Below are 25,610 nucleotides of genomic sequence, written 5' to 3'. Positions count from 1 at the left end.
CCTTGGCAAGAGCCCTTGCTGGAACAAGAAGGAACAGAAATATGGTGAACTGTGTCAGTAGCACCTGCACTCCTCATAGGAATAAGTTCGCCAGTTTTTGCCTTTGGTGTAGAGGAAGCCTCATGGGAATGGATTTCTTAGTGTTTAGTTCTATGAATTGAGATGACAAAGGGGGATGTGAAGGCTATAGGTAAAACTGGGGAATAAGTAAACCTAAACCTAAACCTATCCTTATCCCTGCCTCTGTATCCTGTCCAGTATCCCTATTTTCCCTTCTTGAGTGTGTCTTGTGTCCTCATACTCCTTCTTAAAATGAGCTCTCAAGGAATGATCTGACTCCTTCACACTAAATGTAAATGACTGGAAATAGTTTAAAGCATGCTTTTTCTAAGAGAAACTAGCATTTTAAAATTAAAGTCAAAGCCTAAAGGTAAAAGAATACTGGAATTTCAGGTGTGAGACACTGAGGGTAGAGATTTGAGGTAGTTAGAGGTTTTAGTTCCCTTTTACATTCCTCTCACAATACACATATATACTTACAGTACATATTCCACTTAAGTAGAGACCCAGTCTAAATGGTTTAAAATAAATCCTTTACTTACTTAAAGCTGAAATTTGAGGTGATACATAGGCAATCTCCCCAGATAGAGACTTTTTGCAATGGCTAAGGGAAGGTGGTGAGTGTCTAACTAGGGAGTTCTGGGAGCTACTTGTCTAACTTACAGATCAACCTTCATCCCCTCCCCCCCCCCCTCCTTTTTTTGGTTTGTTAGATCAATTGGGAGTAGAGTATGTGGGCAGAAACCTTAACTATGGTCTGATTTAATGAGCTTCTGGATGTAGTTCTGTGGTCAGCTTACTAGGAAGAAGTGGACAGAATACTGTGTACCAGCCTGTAGAGGTAAGACCAGTCTTAATGGTATGACTGCCAATTCTCTTGATAGCCACCAAAAGTTCTCAGAGGTGGCTGGAAGGGAAGTATGCAGCAGTAATGACAAGGCATGAATTCTTTTAGGTGTGAGTGCCAGTAGGTTGCTAACATCTGGCAGAACAGAACAATGCCAAGAGAAGCAGGTATCTCTGAAATCCTGGGCTGGAGTAGGTTGTAATTTGAAACCCATGGAAGAAATTCATGCTTCTTAATGAAATTATACATTTGCTTTACTTACTACATTTTAATTTATTTCACGTTGACTAACATTGCTTTGAGAAGCTTGTGGTCATGCATGAGCCTATTCCCCCTTCTCTTTTCTTTAGATAGCCAGTACCTTTTTAGGTCACTAAAGACCGAGTCTCATGACATCTCTAATAGCCCTAATTCTGGACTACTTTGGATAGAATCCACCAGTATTATTCCTCCACTGGTAAAAGATATTTTGCAAGGAGTTACAACAAATTCCTCACACACTATACTGTCCTCTTTGTATAGGAGACCCTTAGTATACAAAGGCATGAATACTTGTGGCTCACAATTGATCCTATCATTTTATTTTGGCACAGAACAAAAATTTTTGCCTGGTAACTTTGATCACTCTTTTAAAAAGTTACGGAAGTAAAAATAAGTCCAACAATTTAGTAACCTGCCCTCTCCCTCTTCAAATTGAAGGAACCGGTGTTTGCATCATGGTATATGTTTTTCTACATTTTTTGTATGCCTATGTAATTATATGGATAAGTTTATTACTACCGTTAAAAAAAATAAAATGAAGTCATATATATTATTCTGTCACTTGAATTTTCACTTAATATATCATGGATGTCCTTTGGGATCTATTTGGTTCCATCTATGAACATTTATAAAATTGAATTTATACTGGATATTTTATAAACTCTTTAAAAGAGATGGTAGAAATCAAGGGTGAGAAGTTGACTTGCTTGAAGTTTCCCAATGAATCAGTGGCAGCACATGGTTGAGAATGCTCTCTAATAGTTAAGAGCATGGATTATGAATTTAGCCTATTTGAATTTATTTATTTATTTATTTATTTATTTATTTATTTATTTATTTATTTATTTTATTGATTTTTGAGACAGAGAGAGACAGAGCATGAACAGGGGTGGGTCAGAGAGAGAGAGGGAGACACAGAATATGAAACAGGCTCCAGGCTCTGAGCTGTCAGCACAGAGCCTGATGCGGGGCTCGAACCCACAAACTGCAAGATCATGACCTGAGCCGAAGTCGGACGCTTAACCGACTGAGCCACCCAGGCGCCCCAACCTATTTGACTTTATTCAGCTCCATCATTTATTATCGTTGTCATGGCAAGTTATTTATTCTTTGTGTGTCCGTTTCTTCTTTCCTAAAATGTAGGCAATAATAGTATCTACTTCATAGGTTGTCATGATAATTAAATAATGAATGTAAAACTGCTTAAAACCGTGCTCATCATATAGTAAATGCTCAACAAATGTTATATTGTTATCGTTGTTATAAAGCCACTCAATAAATATTTTATCATTATCATCATTATCATTATAATTCATAGCCCAGATCTCACCCTGAATCTGATATGGAAATCACTATCCAAAACATGAATTCCAAAATGAATAAAGACTTCTAAAGGAAAGGCAGTGCAGCGGCCATAAATGCAGCAGGTGCTTCATATTAGTTATGGAAATGTGGCAATTTCTCTTCTCCCTTGCTTGTATTCCAGGTGGGGAGCTCTCTTCCAAAAGCGAGCTGGATGAATTGCAGGAGGAAGTGGCCAGGAGGGCCCAGGAACAGGAACTTCGCAGGAAACGGGAAAAGGAATTAGAGGCAGCTAAAGGATTTAACCCTCATCCCAGTCGCTTCATGGACTTGGATGAACTGCAGAATCAGGGTAATTGTTCTGAACTTTAGGTTATGGGTGATGGGGACAGAGAAGAGAGGAAAGAAAAAAATATTCAGGCTTATAAATTCCTGTCTTCTGTTTAGCTAAGTTGTATTTTATCATAATTCACTCATTTTAGTGAGAACTAGCTGAAGTAGGAGGTGACAAGCCTGTTGATTGGAAGACAGGCACTGATTTGGGGCTCATCTATTAAAAGTCTATAGATGAGAGATAGTATTATTCATAAAAATATTTCCCATGCACATCTCTACTGTAGAAGGTGTAAATAAAGCTAATCACAATTCAGAAATAGCAGAACAGTGCAGTGAGTAAGCCACACTGATAAGGGAAATTCTACTTGCTCAGCGGAAATACACCCTTGAAATTTCCCACCTGGAGCTTCAAGGAAGTGGGTCTACCAAACAGGTTCTAAGAACACAGAGCTTGATTGCCTTTTGATCCTCTGATGATTCATTTCCCAATCTCATACAATTTTTGTGGACTTTATGATGCTTCTCCAACTGCCCCACACTAGTTACTTTTTTTTCCTTTCACTGCTTTAGGATGTCCTTTTGTACCAAAAGAGATTAGTCTTCAAAATAGTTTAAAATAGGAAAAGTAGGAGTTATACCTTAAATAGGCTCCTGGAACTTGTATCTTTCTATAAAATGAATTTATTATTCTTATTATTCAGAATCCCCAGATGTAACATTATGCTAAAATAGTGCAAAGAATAGGAGTCTGTGCTATTTTGGGTGGCTGCTTTCTTGTTGACCACTTCCCACTTCCCACTGGGCTAATTTGGGGGCCTATTTGGGGCCATTCTTCTCCTCTAATCCTATTGTCTTTTGATTTGAGGTAATTGTTGTCTTATATTTCCCAAGGCATTGTATCTGTTTCCAAATTAGTTTTAAATTCCTAGTTCCTTAGCTGTCCCTACATTTGGATAGTCTTCTCTTCCTTTTTGTCCTCAAGCTATATTACACTGGGGTCTCGGGGTTATTATGCTTCTATACTCATCTCCTTCCCTTACCTTTTTTCCTTCCTTTGTTAGTTGGGCAGTACATGAAAGTTGAGAGGGAATCCTGGCCACATTTCATTGTTAATTCTTCATACACTTTGATTCAGAATCTCCTGGAAGAGCAAGGAATGGAGTGCTAAGATTCTAGAGGATTAGAATTAAAATCTAGTACAGTGATCAATTGTAGTGTGCCTGTATATCTATAGAGAAACTTTTTTGTTTTGATGGCTCTCACTACCATCTCTCATTATAAAGATTATATAGATCCAATTGTCAAATATTATGAGAAGACCTTAGGCCTGGAAGGTAGGTATCAGATCTCTTGATGTGGGATAGAACCTGAATGCCAAGTTCTTCAGAACCAACTTACTACTTCACTGCCCTCCCATTGCTCTCCAAAGGCCACAGTGAATTAGGAAATTAATGTTAGGGGTATGGAAGAGCCTTTCTTACCATGTCAAGTTGGAGGTAAGTGGAAGATGGGGAGATTATGGGAGAAATGACTGACATTTTGATATTTTTTTTCTTGTGAGCATGTGAAAACCCACCAAAATTCACCATTGTGAGTGAATTTACAATACAGCTTACTACCAGTTTATGAGTGAGTAAGAGCCAAGGGGACACATAAACTTGAGCGTTCTTTTACAAAAGTTGACCTTGCAGTACTTGCTTTTTCATCTGGCACTGTACTTGAACTCTTTTGCACCTGCTTTGGTACACATTTGCTTTCAGGGGAGGAAGGAATATTTCATGCTCCCTCTATGGGAAAGTGACTTTTGCAGTAGGTTTGGCAAGCAAGAGCATGGTAAAAGAAAATACTTAGGAGTGCTGATGAAAGGAATGTGGTTGCAAACCAACAACAAAAGCTGTTCAACTGCCCTGGTGGATATATTGAGGTTAGGAACTGTAAAGCACCCGTGCCCAAGAGGTGTACTAATTTTCCAGTTGAGGGTGGTACAGAGAGGACTGTGAATTGATGTAGGAAAGAAATTTTACAGATGGCTTTCCACAGAGTAGTGAAGCCACTTTTGCCTTAACACAGCAGTAGAGGTCTCTGTAGAGATCTGGGGCATTCTGACACTGGTTGGCAAGATGTATCTTGTTGCACTGTGGAAACAGGTCAGTTCCAGGCATAAGAATCCACCCTTCTGCTGTAGACAATACTGTGTTCTTTTCTGGAGGGACCCCCTTAAGAGCTCTTGGAGTTGGAATATGTGGTGGACAATGACATACTCCTTTTTCATGGCCTTGGCAATGTCTTGGTTAAGGCAAAAATGGATGTCCTACATGTTTCAGAGACTTCTTCATAGCAATGGAGAGTTAGAATAAGGGTAGATCAAAGGCTCAGCAGCAAGGATCTATGTGCCCTTAAGGGAAACAATACTACATAGAAAAAGGTGGAACAAATTGTAATGAAAATGAAAAGTACTGGCCCTTTCAGGGAGGAGTGACGGCTTTGAGAGGTCCTTGCGAGAGGCAGATTCAGTGTTTGAAGAGTCGCTGCATCTGGAACAGAAGGGAGACTGTGCTGCAGCTTTGGCTCTCTGTAACGAAGCTATCTGTAAGTAACTCTAACTGCTACAGCTATGGCAATTTTTACTAACTTTGAGATAGGTATTATTAGTGTCATCGCTCATTTGGGATGAAAACAGCTTTTATGTCTCCTCACTGTCAGTCTCCCAAACTGAGGCCCTTTAGCTATTGTTGCCCTTCAGATTTTTAAGTGTGCCCTGCGCTGTCATCTGGCCTATGGATATTTACTGGAATGACCTCATCAGGAGTCTGTAGATGAACTATCCAGCCATGCCTACCTTCTTATCCCAAGTTAGACGTCAGATTTGAGGTTAGTCTGTTCTTTCTCTAGTCACTGACTAGTTAGGTGGAGCTTATGGCAAGAAGAAATGAATATATTGGCTGTGATTTCCCAGGCCTGTGACTTTGCACTGCATATATGATTCATGTTCTTCCCTTGCTTTCCTGGTATGCTGCACCATAAGGTTACAGTGAAGGACTAAGGCTTAGCATTTATATCTGGTTCTTAAATGTGACCCACAAGAAGCTGTGTTCTGTAAAGACAGATGCAGATTTGGATCTTATTTCTGCTGTTGACTGTCGGGAAGGGGAAGTTGGGAGCAAAGTGTGGAGACCAGAGTCGGACAGGTCAGTTGCAAAGGTTGAGAGTGGCAGTCTCTAAGATGGAAGCACCAGTTTATCTTCTTAACTCATTTTAGTTTAGCTTTTTATTTGTTTGTTTTTTTAAATTTGGATTAATCTGTTTGGCCTCCATGGCTTCCATGAATGTTCCTTATAGCCAGAGCCAGCTCTGTACCCTGGACAGTATGTGCATGGTCCATGCCTTGCATTCCTGCTGCACATTTTGAGTTTTACTGCATATCTTTGCTCATTTTTGGTTCAATTTTATTTTTATTTTTGTTTGTATTTTGTGTTCTGTTTCTGCTATATTTTCTTTTGCATTTTAGCTAAACTAAGACTTGCCCTGCATGGTGCCAGCTCTAGCACGCACAGCAGAGCCCTAGTCGATAAGAAGTTGCAAATCAGTATTCGAAAAGCACGGAGCCTGCAGGATCGCATGCAGCAGCAGCAATCATCATCGCCGCAGCCGTCGCAGCCCTCAGCCTGCCCCCCTTCACAGGGGGTGGCCCTCCCTCAGCCAACAAGGTAGTGCCTGGGATCCACTGTAGTTTATGGACACCAGGGGAGGACATGACCATGGGTGCTCCATAGTCAGAACTCTCCTAGTCTTGGTGACTACAGAGGAGAGAGAAGAGTCCTCTGAAAATATTTTCTTCTCAGATTAGACACACAGAAAACTCATCCCACTGCCAGTCGTTTTCTTAATAGCTCCTAGAAAGATACAGAAAGTATAGCATAATAAATAGACCATTTGTCCATATTTCCTGTGGGTGACTTTGTCCTTGGACTGGTATAATAATGTGATTATTAAATATGTACATATTATGTTCTCAGACATGGCAATCTGAACTGTTCCATGTTGCAGTAAAAACCATGTGATTTGTTTTGGGATTTCAGTGCTTTCTGTCCCTCATGGAAGCAGAGAAAGCAGTGTTCTTTGCTCTAATTGAACCATAGAGAAGAGACACAAAGATTCCCTTTGTTTTGCTTTCCTATGGGCAGCACTTCCCCAGGGCCACTGGTATAGCTTTCACACTTTAGCTTTGAATTTGGCTCTTACTTACAATATGTAGGTTTAAGTTAAAATTAATTTTGGCTTTTAATAAGCCTGAGTAGTTTTCAGAATATAAATATTATAAGAGCAGCTAACATTTTCTGAACATTTGCCTATGTCCAGGTACTAAGCTAAACACTTTAATTCTCACAATAACCTTAGGAGATAGGGACTATTAGTCTATTATTTAGTAATATTTTATAAATAAGGAAACTCAAGCTCAGGGAGGATAAAATGCATAAGGTACCCATGGTTACTCAGCTAGTAAGTGGTAGAGGGGTGGACTTCAAATCCAGGTCTGTTTCACTCCATTAGGTCCCCTGTGGAAGTAGAAGGACGTAGTCTTCATAATGTTGTAAGGGTGACTGGGTGGTTCTACCCACAGAAGTTGAGAGTGTATTCTTTCAAATTTAATGCTAATAGCTGAGATCTTCCTTCTTCTTTTCTCCTACTGTGTACTCTAGTAGTTGAATGATGATCTGCGAATCTGATCAGAGATACGTTTTGAATATAAGCAATTTAGGCAACTAAACTCTCTCTAGAAAACTTATGCCACTTGATGTAAGTAATTGAGGTTTTATTTAAGTGCTTCTAACACTGAGTTTTTTTGGTCAGAAATACAAAACTATTAGTAAGAAACTGAGTAAATGCAGTTAATTCCTAGTCTCACTCCCAAATCTTTGGAGAGTCACAGTGTATTACTTTGGGAAAATATCTCAGTGAATAATACAACCAAATCCAGATTATGAAAACACACTTGAAGTAGTTGAATTCTGTGTAATCCCACGAACCAAAATCACCCTGTACTCTGTAAATGTGGCTTTTGGTTCTTTGGGCTGGTCTGCCTCTCAGGACCCTAGGTATGAGTGACTTCTAGGCTTTGCTCACCTTCATGTCATCTGCATGTGGGACTAGCAATTTTTGTTTTTTTAATTTGCAAGAAGAATATGATTGGAATGGGATTTTACAGGTAGTGAAGAATATTGACAAAGACTTCATTTAATATTACTGTGTGCAGCTTTGGTGAGGGTATTTAATAAAGAGAATTAATATTACCTATTGCTTGGGTGTGAGCTGACCATGTGCCTGCCTTCTCTTTTGAACCTCTGAACCGTTGACTGTACTTGTGCTTGTCTTTCTATTTATTTTTACCATTCCCTCTGTGAATGGCTAGAAATGGGAATCAGATGAACAGGTCTTTTTGTAAGTGATCTTGTCATTTAAGGCAGCTTATGACTGGCTCTCTCCATTTATTTCAGTGAACAGCCTATCCCGCTCCAAGTATTGTTAAGCCGGGAGGCTCAACTAGAACCCTGCACGAATACAGAGTTTGGGGCCAGTTCTTTCATCCACTCACCTGCTTCCTGCCATGAGTCACACTCATCACTCTTCCCAGAGTCATCTGCCCTGTCTGCCCCACAGCACAATTCCCCCAGTAGGTCTGCCTCGAACCTTCTGACTTCAGTTGAGGATAGCATTGACCCCTCTACGCTCCACAGGGAGGCCTTACCTAAAACACCAGGGAGGACTGAGAAGAATGCTCATTATGGTTGGGAACCATTAGATGTACCAGAGAGTAAGCTGCAAGGCTACAAGGGTGACAACAGCAGCTGTACCAGGTTCCTCCCACAAGAAGGAAGAGGAATTGATCAAGAACAGCCATTCCAAGAAAAGAGGGACCCTGTTGTCTCATCCCAGGTGATGCCTTGGTCACACTCAACTGGAACAGACACCTCTGAGAGAGGAGATGCACACAGACTAGGCTGTAGTCCTTCAAGTTCATCAGCTCAGTCCAGCCTTCCCCTGTACAGGGCCTGCCACACTGTAATGCCTGCTGCTTCCTCACCTATGCTTCACTCTCCTGATACTGTGCAGAAGACTAACGAATGCCTCCAAGCCAAAAGCCTCAAAACCTTGTTGACTTCAAAAGTGGATGCTAGCAGCGAGGATCCCTATAGGCCAGAGTTTCCAAGCACAAAGGGGCTTGTCCGTTCTCTAGCAGAGCAATTCCAGAGGATGCAAGGTGCCTCCACAAGGGATGGCACAGGCTCCCAGGATAGAAGTTTGCCAACCAGTCTAAGAAAGAACTCTTCCCTTTCTGACTCTAAGCTTCCTTTCCCACAGGGTCGAGGGAAAGGCCATTGGCCTTGGGCAAAACAACAACCCTCTTTGGATGGGAGGGACAGACTACCTTCCTGGGAAGAACCTGCTGATTATCCTTCTCTTGCCATGAACTCTGGGCTGCTTAATAGTGAAACTTCTAGGGGAAGACAGCCCAGGTTGGCAGATCCAAGCATGTATCAAGGAAAGCCATCTCAAGTTAGAGACGCTAGGCCTAAGGAACTGGGCAGCAGTGTCGACTTGGGGACTTCCTTGCCTTTGGACTCCTGGGTGAATGTCACAAGGCTCTGTGATTCTCAGCTTAAACATGGGGTCCCTGGGCCAGGAATGAAGTCCCCCCCCCATGATTCCCATACCTGTGTAGCCTATCCAGAAAGAAACCACATCCTTTTGCATCCACATTGGAACCAAGACACAGAGCAGGAGACCTCAGAATTGGAGTCTCTCTACCAAGCCAGTCTTCAGGCTTCTCAAGCTGGCTGTTCTGGATGGGGGCAGCAAGATGTGGCCTGGCATTCATTTAACCAAACAGGTAAGAATGTAACCATGGGCAGGGGGAGTGGGAGACATATAAAAGCCGAAAGCAGAACAAGAAGACGGGTGGTGTTCTGTCCAAATAACATCCTAGCTAAGAGGTGGTAGATCTTCTGACTTTATTTATGAAGACTTTAGGACAAGAGCTAGACCGTTTTCTAGCTATAGTGGAAAATGGGGAGAGAATAATCATTAATGGTCCAATTCCCTCCTTCTAAAGGAAGAAACCAATGAGTATATGCCAGGGCTGTTGTGCTTTCTGGGCATTCTGTGCTAAGGAATGGTTCATAGGTCTTTGAGAGAGACTCAGCCTGAAGTAGGGGAGGCTGAAAAGAAAAGTCATCCTTTTATGGCTCAGGAGGGAACTGAACTAATCCATGATCTAGCTTCCAGATCCAACTTGCAATGAGGGTGTCCATATTGAGCCAGATCTGTAAAGTGGCATTTCTAGATCATACTGAATCAGAAATATCAAGAGCTTCCCTGATCCCTTCAGCAACTACCAGCTTTAAAATATTCAAGGTTGTATGCTTGTAGGGTACCTATTCATTGGCTATCCATTAGATTATATTGTGTGAAGAATGAAGTCTGTACCTTAAATGTACTTCACAGACTTGTTCTGGAAATTGTAGACATGAAGAATATTTATAACTTAGATTGATATACTTAAGAACTCCAAAGCCTGAACTATTCTGGTTCCATCATTAACTGTCAGTATAAATTTGGACAAGTCACTTGATATTCCATGGCTGAGTTTTTACCTGCAAAATTAGAGAATTGGTTCAATGATTTTCTTTTTAAAGATGCCCTCCAACTCTTTTTTCTTTTTTAATAAATGTTTATTTTTGAGAGAGAGAGCGAGCATGAGTGGGGGAGGGGCAGAGAGAGAGAGAGAGAGAGAGACAGAGACAGAGACAGAGAGACAGAGAGAGAGAGACAGACAGACACAGAATCCGAATCAGGCTCCAGGCTCTAAGCTGTCAGCACAGAGCCTGATGCAAGGCTCGAACCCACAAACCTCAAGATTATGACCTGAGCTGAAGTCCAACACTCAACTGACTGAGCTGCCCAGGTGTCCCAAGATGCCCTCCAACTCTGAAAATGATATGTATGATTCTGTGAAATTGAACTCAGAACTTTATCTTTAGCTCAGTTTCCATAACAGTACAGGTTATACTGCCAGTTGATGTTTAAATACAGCCATACAGGTATTTACTGAGTACCTAGAAGCTATTCCCAGAAGCTATTGGGGAGGGAGGGTGTCACATAAATATAAGATTTGATATTAAGATATGTTTTTTAGGATATGCATCACAGTGTAGACTTTGCAATAATGTTTATTAAAATTCTCCTTAGGTACACGGGACAGGGCAGGATGGGAAGATTCTAAAGAATGAGGAAAAGCTGGTGTCTTCCTCAATTAGCTTCCTATCTAAGGGAGAAAGAAAATACAAATGTCAAGTGTTTTAATAATAAACACATATAAAAGAATATATTGCAATTAAACTGTCAAGTATTATATTACCAAAAAAAACCCAAATAAAAAAAATTCTTATGTTACCCAAAATAGGAACATTTTTCATTGTGGATAGTTTTGAAAATATATAAACTAACAAAAATCATTGATAATCCCACTATTAATTTCATGAGTTTACTTCTGGCTTTGTTTTTTATGCATATATACTATATATTTATATTTAGTATTTATATTTATATTGTTTTGTTTTTATAAAAAGCAAATTGTTACAATATATGTATATAGTTTATTCCCATGATAGTCTTACAATATATCCATTAGTATTTTTCTTTTGAAACACTTTTGGGGCGCCTGGGTGGCGCAGTCGGTTAAGCGTCCGACTTCAGCCAGGTCACGATCTCGCGGTCCGTGAGTTCGAGCCCCGCGTTGGGCTCTGGGCTGATGGCTCAGAGCATGGAGCCTGTTTCCGATTCTCTGTCTCCCTCTCTCTCTGCCCCTCCCCCGTTCATGCTCTGTCTCTCTCTGTCCCAAAAATAAACGTTGAAAAAAAAATTAAAAAAAAAAAAAAGAAACACTTTTAAGGACTACAATATGCTGCATATGAATGTATCATATATTCAACAATTTTATGATACTTTATATACTTTGCTTAGAATTCTTCCAATTTTTAGATAAACTGATGATGAATATCTTTGTATTTGGGCACATTCCTGATGAGCTCTTCCAAATAAATTTTTACAAGGATAATAGCTAGTTGAAGGTTAAATACTTTTAAAAATCTCTTGATATGGACTGGTAAATTAGCCTTCAGGAAGATTATACTTCTGTAAACAATTTCAAAGAGTACGTACCCAACAGTACTTTTTTGCTTAATAGTGAACAAAAACTAATTTAAAATATCCATCTGATGAGTCAGTTCTTAAAATCCTTGTCAAACCAGACTAGCCTTTATTAACATAAAGAAGGGATCAGGTGGAATAAATCAGGAAGTAGGTAATGAAGGAAAGTGCCAATTAGGATCTGTATATGATAGACTATATCTTTAGGGGAGTACTTCTTTATCTTACTGTGAAGCATTTTTTTCTTTTTTAGATTTTTAAAAATATATTTATTTATTCAGGGCGGGGGGAGGGGCAGAGAAAGAGTACGGAGAAAATCCCAAGCAGGCTCTGGGCTGCCAGCATAGAGCCCCACTTGGGGCTTGATCTCACAAATGGTGAGATCATGATCTGAGCCAAACCAAGAGTCGTATGCTCAACTGACTGAGCGACCCAGGCTCCCCTATTGTAAAGCATTTTTTAAGCATCAAATTACTAAAGCAAATTACAAAGCATGTCTCCCCCCGCCCCCGCTTTATTCATATAATTTACAAGTAACATGTAAGGTTAAGGTGTACAATGTGATGGTTTGACATATATATAATGTGAAATGATAACGACAGTAAGGTTGGTTAACCCAACCATCACCACGCATAATTGCAATTTCTTTGTAAGAACATTTAAGATCTATTCTATTAGCACCTTTCAGGTAAATAATACAATATTGTTAACTATAGTCATGATCCTGTACATTAGATCCCCAGAATTTATTCATCTTCTAATTAGATTATATCCTTTGACCAACATCTCCCCATTTCCCCCACACTCCATGTCAACTACCATTCTTTTGTTTTGTTTTTTTAAGTAGGCTTCAAGTCCAGCATGGAGCCCCAGACAGGGCTTAAACTCAGAACCCTGAGATCAAGACCCAAGCTGAGATCAAGAGTTGGATGCTTAACTGACTAAACCACCTAGGTGCCCCTCAACTACCATTCTATATTTCAATGAATTTAGCTTTTTTTAGACTCCACAAAGTGAGGTCATATAGTATTTGTTTTTCTCTATCTGACTTATGACTTAAAAAAATATAAAAGCCTTATTGATATATAATTTACATATCACAAATCACCTACTTAATATGTATAATTCAGTGTTTTTTAAGTATATTCACATATATATATGCCCATCTATCACCACAATCAGTTTTCTTTTTTTTTAAGTTTATTTATTTTGAGAGAGAGAATGTGAGCAGGGGAGGGGCAGAGGGAAAGGGAGATAGAGAATCCAAAGCAGGCTCCACGCTGTCAATGCAGAGCCTGACACAGGGCTCAATTTCACAAACCGTGAGATCATGACCTGAACCAAAATCAAGAGCCAGATGCTTAACCAACTGAGCCATACAAGTGCCCCACCACAATCAGTTTTAAAGTGTTTTAATCACCCCAAAAAGAAGCCCTATTCCCCTTAGTAGTCACTCCCTATCCCCCCTACCCCTCTCTCCTCCAGCCTCAGGCAACCTCTAATCTAGTTTTTGGCTATATATTTGTTTATTTTGGACATATGATATAATGGAATCGTATAGTATATGGTGTTTTGTGACCAGATTAATTTTGACATGATTATAGTTCCTAAAGAGTTGTATATAAACATTGTCCTTGACCTCTATTCTAAATTTCATAGAATTTTGAAGTTAGGCAGACATTATCTTAAAAATAAAAAATAACTTTTTGTTAGGGAAAATTTCAAATATATTCAAAAGTAATGAGTAAGAGTAAATGTTATAATAGCTGTCCAATAAGCTAGTACTTGTGACTAGCTACTTATGACTAGCTTCCATAGTGATTATCTTGGCCAGTTATCAACATATGGCCAATTCTGGTTTACCTATAGCCTCTGCCTACTGGATTATTTTAATATCTATCCATTTATTTATTTACTCATTTTATTTTATTTTTATTTCCTTGAGTAATCTCTACACCCAGTGTGGGGCCTGAATTCATGACCCTGAGATTAAGAATTGCATGCTGTACTGACTAAGCCAGCCAGGCACTCCTCTACTGGATTATTTTAAAGCAAATTCCAGACATTATATCATTTCATCCATACATAATATGGAATGTATCTCTAAGAAATAGTGACTCTTTTTAAATGCAAAACTATAATTTTATTATATCTAGAAAATTAACAATAATTTCTTAAGGTAATATAGTAACTAGCCAGTATTCACGTTTTCTCAATTGTGCCATATATGTCTTTTCACAGTTGGTTTATTTCAAATTAGTATTCAAACAAGATCTACACATTGCATTCGGTTGATATGTCTCAAGGCTTTTTTTAGCCTATAAAATTTTTGTCTGGTAATTTATTTATGGAAGATTTGGTCATTTGTCAAATCCACATTCTAGATTTTACTGATTATATTCTGGTAGTTTTTTTCTTTTTTAAAACATGTTCTTCTAGCCCCTGTTTTTCTGTGATCTGGTAATTAGGGGTAGAGGCTTAATTAAAATCAGGTTCAATTTTTTTTAAGATTTTATTTTTTTGGGGGGCGCCTGGGTGGCTCAGTCGGTTAAGCGTCCAACTTCGGCTTAGGTCGCGATCTCACAGTTCGTGAGTTCGAGCCCTGCGTCGGGATCTGTGCTGACAGCTCAGAGCCTGGAGCCTGTTGCAGATTCTGTGTCTCCCTCTCTCTGACCCTCCCCCCGTTCATGCTCTGTCTCTCTCTGTCTCAAAAATAAATAAATGTTAAAAAAAAAAATTAAAAAAAAAAAGATTTTATTTTTTAAAGTAATTTTTACACCCAAAGTGGGGCTTGAACTCATGACCCCAAGATCAAGAGTCATGTGCTCTGGCTGAGCCAGCCAGTCACCCCCAAAATATTTATTTATTTATTTATTTATTTATTTATTTATTTATTTAATTTATTTTAATGTTTGTTTATTTTTGACAGAGAGAGAGAGAGAGAGACAGAGCATGAGTGGGGGAGGGGCAGAGAGAGAGGGAGACACAGAATCTGAAGCAGGCTCCAGTCTCTGAGCTGTCAGCACAGAGCCTGATGCGGGGCTCGAACTCACAGACTGCAAGATCACGACCTAAGCCGAAGTCGGTCACTCAACCGACTGAGCCACCCAGGCGCCCCACCAATATTTTTAAATAAGATTTCAGAGATGGTACTTTGTATTTCTATATCAGGAAGTGCATGATGTCTGGTAGGCTTTCTTCTTGTTACTATTGAGCAGTACATCTTAACCCTACCTTCTGTCAAATCCATAAATCCCCTCAGCTCCTTATAGGTGGCCACCTTCACCTCTGCTGAAATATCTTTAAAAGAATTAGTCTATTCCCAGGGGCACATGGGTGCCTCAGTCAGTTAAATGTCCAACTCTTAGTTTCATCTCAGGTCATGATCTCGCGGTTTCATGAGTTCAAGCCCCACGTTGTGCTCTGTGCTGGCAGTGCAGAGCCTGCTTGAGATTCTCTCTCTCTCTCTCTCTCTCTCTCTCTCTCTCTCTCTGCGCCTCCCCCACTCTGCTGTCTCTGTCTCTCAAAATAAGTAAATAAACTTTAAAAAATGAAAAAAAAAGTCTATTCCCTTCAGAAGGTTCCAGTGGCTACCACCTTGTCTAGGAATCACACTTGACTTTACTTGAGGAGCACCAAATTCTAACCATTACAGCTATAATTCTTAGATCTGGCTGCCCATCAGAGTCAGCTGAGGAGTGTTTTTTAAAAAAACACAAATAATTTTATATAAATGGGAGGACAGCACACATGTTGTTTCTATTACAGACATTTTTCTGTTTATCTCTGATCCCCTTGCATGAGTCCCTCCTGCCTTTTATCCTCCACCTTCCCAGGTAGTAATCTAATGTGCATATTTCTGTATTTTTCTGTTGATATAATCCTATGTAGACCTAAATATACATTTTTGTTTTTTGGTTTTTGTGTTTTTTTGCCTAGGGTTAGTATTACAGATCCCCCCCCCCCTTTTTAAGTTTATTTATTTATTTTGAGAGAGAGAGCACGCACATGAGTAGGGGAGGGATAGAGAGAGAATCTCAAGCAGGCTGTGCACAGTGCAGAGCCCAACACAGGGTTCGATCTCATGAGCAGGAGATCATGACCTGAGCCAAAATCAAGAGTCAGGTGCTTAGCCAACTGAGCCACCCAGACGCCCCAATTTTTTCCCTTTTAACTTAACAATACTTGATGAAAATCCCTCTAAGTCATCTAGTTTAACTCAATTCATTATTTTTAGTGGCTGGGCAATATTTTTAATTTTTTTTAATGTTTATTTATTTTTGAGAGAGAGACAGAGACAGAGTGCAAGAGGGGGAGGGGCAGAGAGAGAGGGAGACACAGAATCTGAAGCAGGCTCTAAGCTGTCAGCACAGAGCCCAATGTGTGTGGGGCCAAACTCAGGAACTGTGAGATCATGGCCTGAGCTGAAGTCAGAAGCTTAATCACCTGAGCCACCCAGGTGCCCCTGGGCAATATTTGTTATTGAAAATACCATAGTGTATTTAGCCATCCTGCTATAAATGGGTGTTACTTTATTTCTAGTTTTTTGGCCACTTTAAATAATGCCTCAGTAAACTGGTATTTTTGCTTCTTATTCCCAGGAGTAGGATTGTTGGATAAAAGGGTAAATATATTTCATTTTTAATGGATATTTCTAAACAGCTTTTTAAGAAGACTATAACATTTCAAATTTTCTTCAACAATGTTTGAGGATATTCTCCTATGCTTTTCAGGGAATCCTTTTGTTTTGTTTTGTTTTATTTTATTTTATTTATTGATTTTTAAAGATTTTACTTTTAAGTAATCTCTACTCCCAACTCACAACGTTGAGATCCAGAGTCATATGCTCCACTGACTGAGCCAGCCAGGTGCCCCTTGGGGAACCTTTTAAAAAGAAATATTCCCAGACTCCACACCACAAAGATTCTGATTCAGCAGGGCTGTGGAGAGGTACAGGAATCTGTATTTTTACAAGCTCCTAGATGAATCTCAGGTGGTATTGGAACCTCTGCATTTAAGTACCAGGAAATACTAAAAGTAATATTTAGCTTGATCTTTTAGATTAGTATCAGGAATATCCTCCTTTAGCCAGATACATATATTAGAATCAAAATACCAAATCAAGATATGAATTGGTGATAGACATATACACCAAATGTAGGTCAAGGGCATGTGCATTTTCAGAATGGAAGACTTAATTAGTTGTATTGGGGCGAGCCCCTTGGGAGTCACATATCCAGTTTGGAGCAGCTCTTAATAATCTAGCAAGATGTTGAGGAAGAGATAAGCATTTAGTAATGGTTCAGAATTTAAGCATTTAGTGATTGAGAGAAGCCAATGGGGAAATAAAAGAGCATTACACATATAAAATATTGTTGAAGAGCTCCTACTCATAGTAATAGGAAGTGAAAATCAAGAGACTTGAATTTTAATTCTGGTTAATCTACTTACTACCTTTCAGACCCTGGAACTCATTTTCCTGTTATATAATATGAGGAGGTTTGATAGATGATTACGATGTTCATTTCAATTTCTAACTGGACAGAAGATAATGTTCCCTTTGTCATCACAGATGCTCTAGAGAACAACTTTGTCGGACAATTTCCTCTGTATATATTTTAAGTCTTGGGCGTAAGTCTGAGAGAAGTAAAGCTGATTGTGCTTATATAAATGAAACAAGGCAAGATGGGGACATTCAGTTGTCTGTCCACAGAGCCCCTTCTATAACAATGTTCTTTAAAGCCTGTGTTCTGAGACTCTTGTGGCCTATAGGAAACTATCCGTATTCTGAAACTCCTGTTTCTACATCTCAGGAGTACATCCTTCACTGGATTTAGGGATGCTTATTTGTTATTTCATGAAAAAAGAACTGAGTTTCTTGCTCTCATGCTGAAGTTAGGCTTCGGGAGAAGAGATGGCTTCAACCTGTATTTATGTTTTCCTCCTCAGGCTCTGCAGATGGTGTGGGGAGGAGGTTGCACTCAGCCCCTGGCCTGGGTCTCTCAAGGACCCCAACAGCAGAAATGGAGCACAGTCTCCATGAAGCCAGCACAGTGCCTGCTTCTCAGGTAGCAGCCTCAGGTCCTAAAGTGCTGGCATGGGGTGGTGCATTGGGACAGGAAGTGTGGAAAGATATAACTGGTAGGGTTGGTGGTAAAGCAGGAATATGGTAATGTGGGGCTGTTAGAAGAGAACAAGGTTAATGATGGGGCTTCTTTTGAATGAGAAAAGATTGTCATATGGCCACTACCTTTCAAATACATTAATTCAGGTCTGTACTAGTGAGTCTTACCCTATTTTCTCCCATACCCCTGGGGACAGGGTCTGTGGGAAAACCATAGGTCTGGTGTTTTGTGTCTGCCTCTGTATGTCTGTGTGTTTGAAGGCTGCACCTTGCCGAGGCCCCAGCAGGGAGTATGGGGAGGATGATCAGTACGGTGCAGAGAACTTACACCGCATCTCACGCAGTCTCAGTGGCACAGTTGTCTCAGAGAGGGACGAGGCTCCAGTCTCTTCCCACAGTTTTGTAAGTAGAATCAGGGTCTCTATTCAGAGCACTGTCTTTCTTTTGCTAGGTAAAAACACACTATATGTGAAGGGGCAGGGGAAATTAAAAGCTGTAATTTGGGGGAAAGCCATGTGCACTCAGCAAAAATGATGACACATAGTCATTACTTTATTGACATACATTTTGTTAGAGCCCAGAGGGATGTCCCTTCCCTAGAGCAGTTCTGGAAGGCATAGTAAAGGGTTCCCTAGGGTGAGAAGAGTCCTACTAGCCTTGAGAGAAGTCTGAGAATCAATGGCTGCTGATTGGATCAAAACCCATTGTACTAATCAAAGGAAGGGAAGAGATGGGATGAGATATTTTTTTTTGCCTTTTCCTCCCCACTCCAGTATGGATCTAGTATGGGATCTAGTATGCTTTCATGCTAAAATAAAGCATGTGCTTGGCAAGAAAAGGAAAGTGATTTAAAATCTTCCTCCTTGAGGCTTTTCATATGGAATTAATGCAGTGATCTGTAGGTGAAAGGGACAACCAAGTCAACAGAGATCAACAAAGTCAGATAGTTTCAGTGGCTGGCTTTATAAATTATGCTTTTGAGAATTTCACATACTTGCCCAAGCAAATTGAGTTTTCATTACAATGGAGGTTAGGATGCAAAGCTCTAGTGCATTAAAGCTTGTTCACTAGGTCAGTTTGATAAAGATTAAAAACAAATTTTTTTTAGATACATGATATAAAAATAAAAAGGGACAAAAGGGTACATAGAGAAAACCAAGTCTCTGTTCCACTAGTCCTTCAGATCCACTTTCCCTCCCAAACAGCAGTCATTTTTTCCAAGTTATTGTTCATAAGTTCCTAAACAACTGTGAACATCTTGCCATTCTTTTTGGGGAAGGTGGTCTTTTCTGCCTCACATTTGTTCTCATGTACTGTTAGTGAATTTAATAGCAAATTGTTACTCTTCTAGGGAGCTGGCTTTCTTTCTCCTGATTCTTATACCATTTATTTATTCACTGACTCATTCTTTTAAACAAATGCTTATTGAGCATATGTTCCAGGTATTGTGCCTGGTGCTGGGGATATAGTGGTGAGTGAGCTAGATGTAGTCCCTGCTGTCATGGCCCTTACAGTCTACCTGGGGAGACAGATAAATAAAAGAATTATAATATGATAGGATTTAATGCTATGTAAGCATAATAGAAGGGACATCTAAACCAGACTTGAGGGATCAGGGAAGGCTTCCTGAAGGAAGTAAAATGAATATAGTCTGTAAAGAGACTTCAAGCAGATATTCATTGAATTAAAAAGTTTATTTGGTATGGCAGGATTAGAGTCTGGCGAGGACTCTGTTGGACAGAATTAACAAATGAGACTGGAAAGAATATAACTAAGAGTCATATCATGAACCACAGTACGAAGTTTGAGAGCATAGAGAGAAGTGGACATGTTGGAGAGCCAAAGAGGAAGTAAAAATCATTGGGACTTGGTGTCTGATTCATATGGGGAGAGGAGAATCAAGGATGATAACCTGGAATTATTGGTTGACAATGATGTACTTGAGGGAAGAGATATGTATAATTTTGGATATACTATATTTGAGTGGAGATATCTGGTAGGCCTTTGGATGTGACACATAAAAGCTTGAAACCAAGATTCAAGAATCATAACCTTTGAAAAAAGGGAAAGAATATTGTGAGGAGAAGGAAAGAATATTTTAAGAAGGATATATCTCTGATGAATATCATATTTAAATGGTTTATCTGAAGAACCCTAAAAGGAGTGAGGACCAGAGAGGTAAAAGGGAAACCAGCGTGGCATCACTTCTTCTGTGCAGAATAAAGGAATAGTTGGCTATGTCACATGCTGAGAGGACTGGCACTTGGTCCTTAGGCCATATGGTAAATGCTTCCTATGTTCCATGCTGTGGTAGTTGCTATGAGCATACACTGATGAAATAACACAAATTTTGCCCTTGAATAGCTTACAACTTGGTTAGGAAATAAGATACACTGGTATATAGATTGTTTTATTTAATATATTATTTATTAGGTGCCTGTAATGTTCCAGGTGCTATTCAGGGTGCTGGGAATACTGGAGTAAAAAGAAATGTATTCTACCAGGAGAGAAAGACAATAAACAAGTAAACCCCAGACAATGTATGATCAAGAAGAATAGAACAAAGCAAGGGGATAAGGAATAGAGAGGTAATAGTGGTTATTTTCAGGGCTACTTTTGATACAGTAGTGAGGCAAATCAGCTCTAAGGAAGTAACATTTGATCAGTGACGTCAGTGATATGATGGTGTGAGCCATGGGAAGACTATTCCAGGTAACAGAAACAGAAAGTGAAAAGGCTCTGAGTTGGAATGAGGTTGGTGTGTTGGGGAAAAGTTAAAGTTACAGTGAAAAAGGCACAGGAATGGTAGAGATAAAGTGAGAAAGATCATCACCATTGCTACACATAGGAACTTAACAGGCCACAGTGAGGAAGTAGCAGGCTGGGATAGGAAGATCAGATGGGAGGCTGTTGGGAGTGGTCCAGTTGAGTTTAAATATAAAACCTATAGGTAGAAATGAGTGTTCTTGACAAAGGCAACTAAAGGAATCGTGAATGAGAAGTGCGAAATCAAGGGCAATGTCAGCATTTGAATCTAGGTGACTTAGGAAAATGTGGTACCAGGAGGTGGAGTTTGGAATGATGTTGGTTTGATTTTGGACATATTAGTGTTTCAAATATTAAAGGGGCTATTTCTGAGACTTTGCCACAAAAGTGAATGACTAGTGGAGTATAGTCGTTGACACAATCATCAGTGGTTACAAACTTGACTGGCAAAAGAGGAGACTGCACTATAGCAGTGACGGGGGAGATGGTGGAGTAGCAGAATTCTTGATTGTATATTTAAGGAGATACATTTTTAGTTCCCAATATTCAGAGAGAGTATAGAATTTTCTTTTTCAGTCTCTCAGTCTTTCTGATTTTTTTTCTCTTTCCTATTTTTTCTCTTTTTAAATTTCTATCTCAGTCTGATTCTACTGTTAGCATTAAAGAATGGGAAAGTGAGGGCTATGAGAAAGGTTAAAGGAAGAGGATCTGCAGTTCTGTGTCTCCATTTCATAGTGGTCTGGATGTCCCTAGAGGAGCTCATGGGAAGAGTGAGTCAATTGGGTCCCTCTCCAGAGCTAGGCATATTGGTACTCTAATCCCCTCCATCTCCCCCTGCTTGCCTCACTGTGTTTACCCAACCATATCCTGCTGTGTGTTAATCCTCATCTTTATGTTTTTTTGTCTTGTCTCACTATAAGGATTCATCAAATGCGAGGAAAAAGCCTTTGGAAACCGGGCACCGTTGTTCCAGCTCCTCTTCCCTCCCTGTCATCCATGACCCTCCTGTGTTTCTCCTTGGTCCCCAACTCTACCCACCCCAACCACAGTTCCTGTCCCCAGATGTCTTGATGCCCAGCATGACAGGGGAGCCCCATAGACCCCCAGGTAACTCTCCCCAAATCTAATATTATGTGCCAGAATGTGGTACTTTTCAGGGATGACCTAGAAAGATCAAATCAGTATACCTATTGGGGGTGGGGGAGTCCCAAGGTGGGTGGTAAAGGGATATGAATTACCACTTTAAGATCAATCATTGGTTTAGGTGAATTGTGATTGAATCATTACTTGGGCAACATGGTTCTTTGATTTGGGGGGCTCTGGTCTAGATGTTTAGAAACTGAACTGGCTCTATCATGATAAGCTTATAAGCGACCAAGGGGAGTTAATATTCAGTCTTTAGGATTCTCCCAAAACAAAAAGTGTCATCTATTAGCTAGTTTCTCTCCTACGATCCCCTGAATCTCAGCTGAGGTATAGTCAGGAGGATAAGGAATGAATGGGAAACCTGGACAGACCCTATGTATGGAATACCTGTGCCATATATACAGACCCAGACAATCCTAGGGAAGGTGGGTAGCATCCTTTTGGCTTTCTTTGACCCTCTGTATTAAGATTTGCTACTTTTCTTCCACATGAAGAGGCTGAATCTATAGCTTAAGGCAATGATTCTCAATGGGAAATAGGAGGTACTACTGGCATCAATTAAGTGGAAGCCAGGATGCTGCTAAACATCCTACAAAGCACAGGGCAGTTTACCTACACCCACCCCCACCCCCCCAACAGATAGTATCAGCTCAAAATATCAGTAGTGTTGAGATTGAGAAACCCTGGCTTACAGATATAAATGCCTTGGGGCAGGGAGTGGTTGTGGTTCTAAACAGAAGAGTAGTATTGCTGATATGTGTCCAAATTTTAGGGAGGTTTGGATAAGCAGGCCTTCTGGGTAGATGAACTTTCTATCACTCAGTGGAACAGCCAGGTAGCCAGCCCCCTTTGACAGTCGTTAGGGGCATCTGATCCAACAGGCAGTATTTTAGTGCAGCCTGTTCTGCACTAAATGTTATAGTGAATATAGGGGAGAAAGAAGGTAGCTCTCTGTTCTTAAAGAGCTCAAAGCTGAAATAATCAGAATGTACATGCATATAAAAATATATTGCAGATGTTGATGGGCTATAAAATAAAGAATGTAAAGTATTTTTTAGAAGTGATTTTTAAAAATTATGTATTTTGTTTTGTTTTTTTTAAGTAAAGGGGAATTGATGTGTAGAAAAGGCATTCCACACTATATATGTGGTAGGAGTGTGTGAACAAAAACAAGAGATCTCAGAGACTGAGCAAGAATGTAAGCAGAAACAGATTAACTAGAGTGAAGGTACCAAATTAAAAAAGCAGAGTGATGTTTTGGAGTGGTGGCTCTAAGAGTAGAGTTGTTACACTGAGTATACATTTGCAATATTAGGGAGCCATTCCTGGGGAGGGAGTGGAGGAAGAATTATAGTGGAGTAAAGTGGAAGTATGGCAACATTTACCCAGGTAGGAGGGAAGAGACTTGATTTTGATGTATATTAAGAATTCTTAAAAATGAAATTAAAAGCAAAGCTAGTCTTCTTCCCCTGAGGTGTATGCTCTTGGAGGTGTGGGGAGTTGAGAGGTACAGCCAGGAATGATCCTCTGGGAAGGAGAATGGTTTACTGAAGATGCTTAATATTTGGGTTTCTTTTTCTCTTTTCAGGAACTTCGAGGAGTGTCCAGCAGTTTCTGGCTATGTGTGACAGGGGTGAAACTTGCCAGGGGGTCAAGCACACAGGAAGGACTCTGAACTACCAGAGTCTCCCCCATCCTTCCAGAATAGATGCCTCTTGGGGACCATGGTCAGAGACCAGCCAGCATATTGGGGCCAGATTCCTGAGTACTCCAGGGTGCACGCCTCAACTGACACACACTGCCACACTACCAGAAAGGCGCCAGGGCCTTCAGGTTCCTCATGCTCAGTCCTGGGGGGATCTTTTCCATTCATCCTCCCACCCTGTGTCTCCACCATCAAGCAATCTTCATGAACCCCTGAGGTCAGCTTGGAATTTGGGTCCAACTCCTGGGTCTCGAGCCCCTGGTCCTCGAAGAGTAGATATGCCCCCCGATGATGACTGGAGGCAAAGCAGTTATGCCCCACAATCTGGGCACAGGAGAACAGGGGGAGAGGAGTTTCTATTTGTTCTAGCAGATGCTCCTGGAAGAGAGCAGATAAGGGCAAGGGCCCTGCAGCACAATAGGTGGTAAGGGTCACCCCTTCCCTTTCCTGGAACCACAGCCTTCTCTGTTAAACTGTACTGTGGAGGAGCTGGCACCCTGCATCCCTGCTAGGGTTGTGCTAGTCTCATCTCGACGTAAGAGTTGGCAGTGTCCTAGGGGTACTAGGAACCCCTAACAAGACCTGGCTCTTTGAGAGCGAATATTTGAAATTCCAATTTTCTTTCACCTAGCAAAAGGAAGCAACTGCGGTTTGGGCTCTATTTGAGCCACTTTACAGATGAATCCATATTACCCCAGACACTAGTCATTTCTTAGGATCTTAGGGTCACCATTTTATTCCTGGATCCTTTATGCCCCCACCTGCACCTGAGCCTTTATCCTGTGTTCCCTAGTATACTGCCAACTTCTATTCTTTGTTTTACTTACCTATCCTTATTACCTGACCTTCTGTCTCCCCATATCTCATCCTCAGAGGGACATGTAGCTGTGTGGTCATGGTCCTGACCACATCATTCAGGGCAGCCTGTTTGCCCCGGTATTATGAACGGTCAGCCTTCCCTGTGCCCCGACACCTTAGGCCTAGAATGCAGAGCTGCCAACGTAACATTTGCCCTTCTGAACAGATGGAGTCAGGCACACTAACACACCTTCCTGTCCTCAGCAGCAGAGCCATTACTGCCACTTGCACAGTCACCATTGTAAACCCTCAGAGTCAGCTAAACTATTTTAGGGCCAAACATACTGTTTTTGTAAAGTATTTTTCATTAATAAATCTTTAAGATAGTTGTATTTAATTCCTTGTGATTTAATTGTCTATTTAATGCCTTTTGTATGCTCTTGCTCTTTTATGTCGGGGATGGAGGGGAAGGCCTGAATAAGCAAGAAATATCAATTCCCAGGGGACTGGGGCTCCCGAAGAGAGGACCATGGCACAAACGTGTGTGTGTGTGTGTGTGTGTGTGTGTATGTGTGTATGTCTTTTGACTGAGTGAAGGTGAGGAGCCAAATAGTTGGATATATACTAAAGGTAGGAATTAATGGGCCCCTAAAGTAGAATGGCTTTCCTTGTTATTACTGTTGTTAGTGTATTTCCTATTCCTTTCCTGCTAAAAAACACAATGTTACATGCTTTATCCTTCCCTCCTTAGGGAGATTTTTTGGAGATTCAGACCCCTCTTAGAAACCCACTGCTGATCTATGTATTCTTGGTGCCCTCCTTCTACAAGTTTGTGCCTCCTATCCCTTCCTTGCTCTCTTCCCGTGGCTGCCACTACCCTTGCCTTCCCTGTGGAATTTCTGTACTTCCTCTGGTGGTCCTCAAATCATTGAAGCAGGTAGAGCTATTGATGGTGAAGAGGAACAATTATTGCACAGAAACAGCCATTTTCACCTCTGCCTCACTCCCAATTCTCCCTCTAAAGGATATTTTGTGGGCTCCCTTTGCAAAGAATACCC

The 25,610-nt window shown here is 40.5% G+C and overlaps 1 protein-coding gene across 24 annotated transcripts in view; it reads left to right on the top strand.

The window, feature by feature from the left end:
- The window catches only part of USP54 (ubiquitin specific peptidase 54), a 132,862-nt gene extending 107,913 nt beyond the window's left edge, over positions 1 to 24,949 (top strand). For 14 of the 24 annotated variants that reach the window (XM_045040161.1, XM_045040158.1, XM_045040163.1 and 11 more), the window contains 8 exons: positions 2,655 to 2,822; positions 5,261 to 5,395; positions 6,315 to 6,513; positions 8,302 to 9,695; positions 17,963 to 18,081; positions 18,399 to 18,539; positions 21,824 to 22,010; positions 23,638 to 24,949. In XM_045040161.1, coding sequence (XP_044896096.1) covers positions 2,655 to 2,822; positions 5,261 to 5,395; positions 6,315 to 6,513; positions 8,302 to 9,695; positions 17,963 to 18,081; positions 18,399 to 18,539; positions 21,824 to 22,010; positions 23,638 to 24,182 — 2,888 coding nt within the window. In that variant the 3' untranslated portion in view covers positions 24,183 to 24,949. The remainder of the gene's footprint in view (positions 1 to 2,654; positions 2,823 to 5,260; positions 5,396 to 6,314; positions 6,514 to 8,301; positions 9,696 to 17,962; positions 18,082 to 18,398; positions 18,540 to 21,823; positions 22,011 to 23,637) is intronic. The other 10 variants (XM_045040165.1, XM_023240561.2, XM_023240557.2 and 7 more) reach the window with 6 other exon arrangements.
- Positions 24,950 to 25,610: the final 661 nt, after the last annotated feature.

Source organism: Felis catus, chromosome D2, assembly GCF_018350175.1.
Source record: "Felis catus isolate Fca126 chromosome D2, F.catus_Fca126_mat1.0, whole genome shotgun sequence".
NCBI lineage: Eukaryota > Metazoa > Chordata > Mammalia > Carnivora > Felidae > Felis > Felis catus.
The sequence above is the reverse complement of the archived record's forward strand: the minus strand, read 5'-3'. Positions and strand labels throughout refer to the sequence as shown.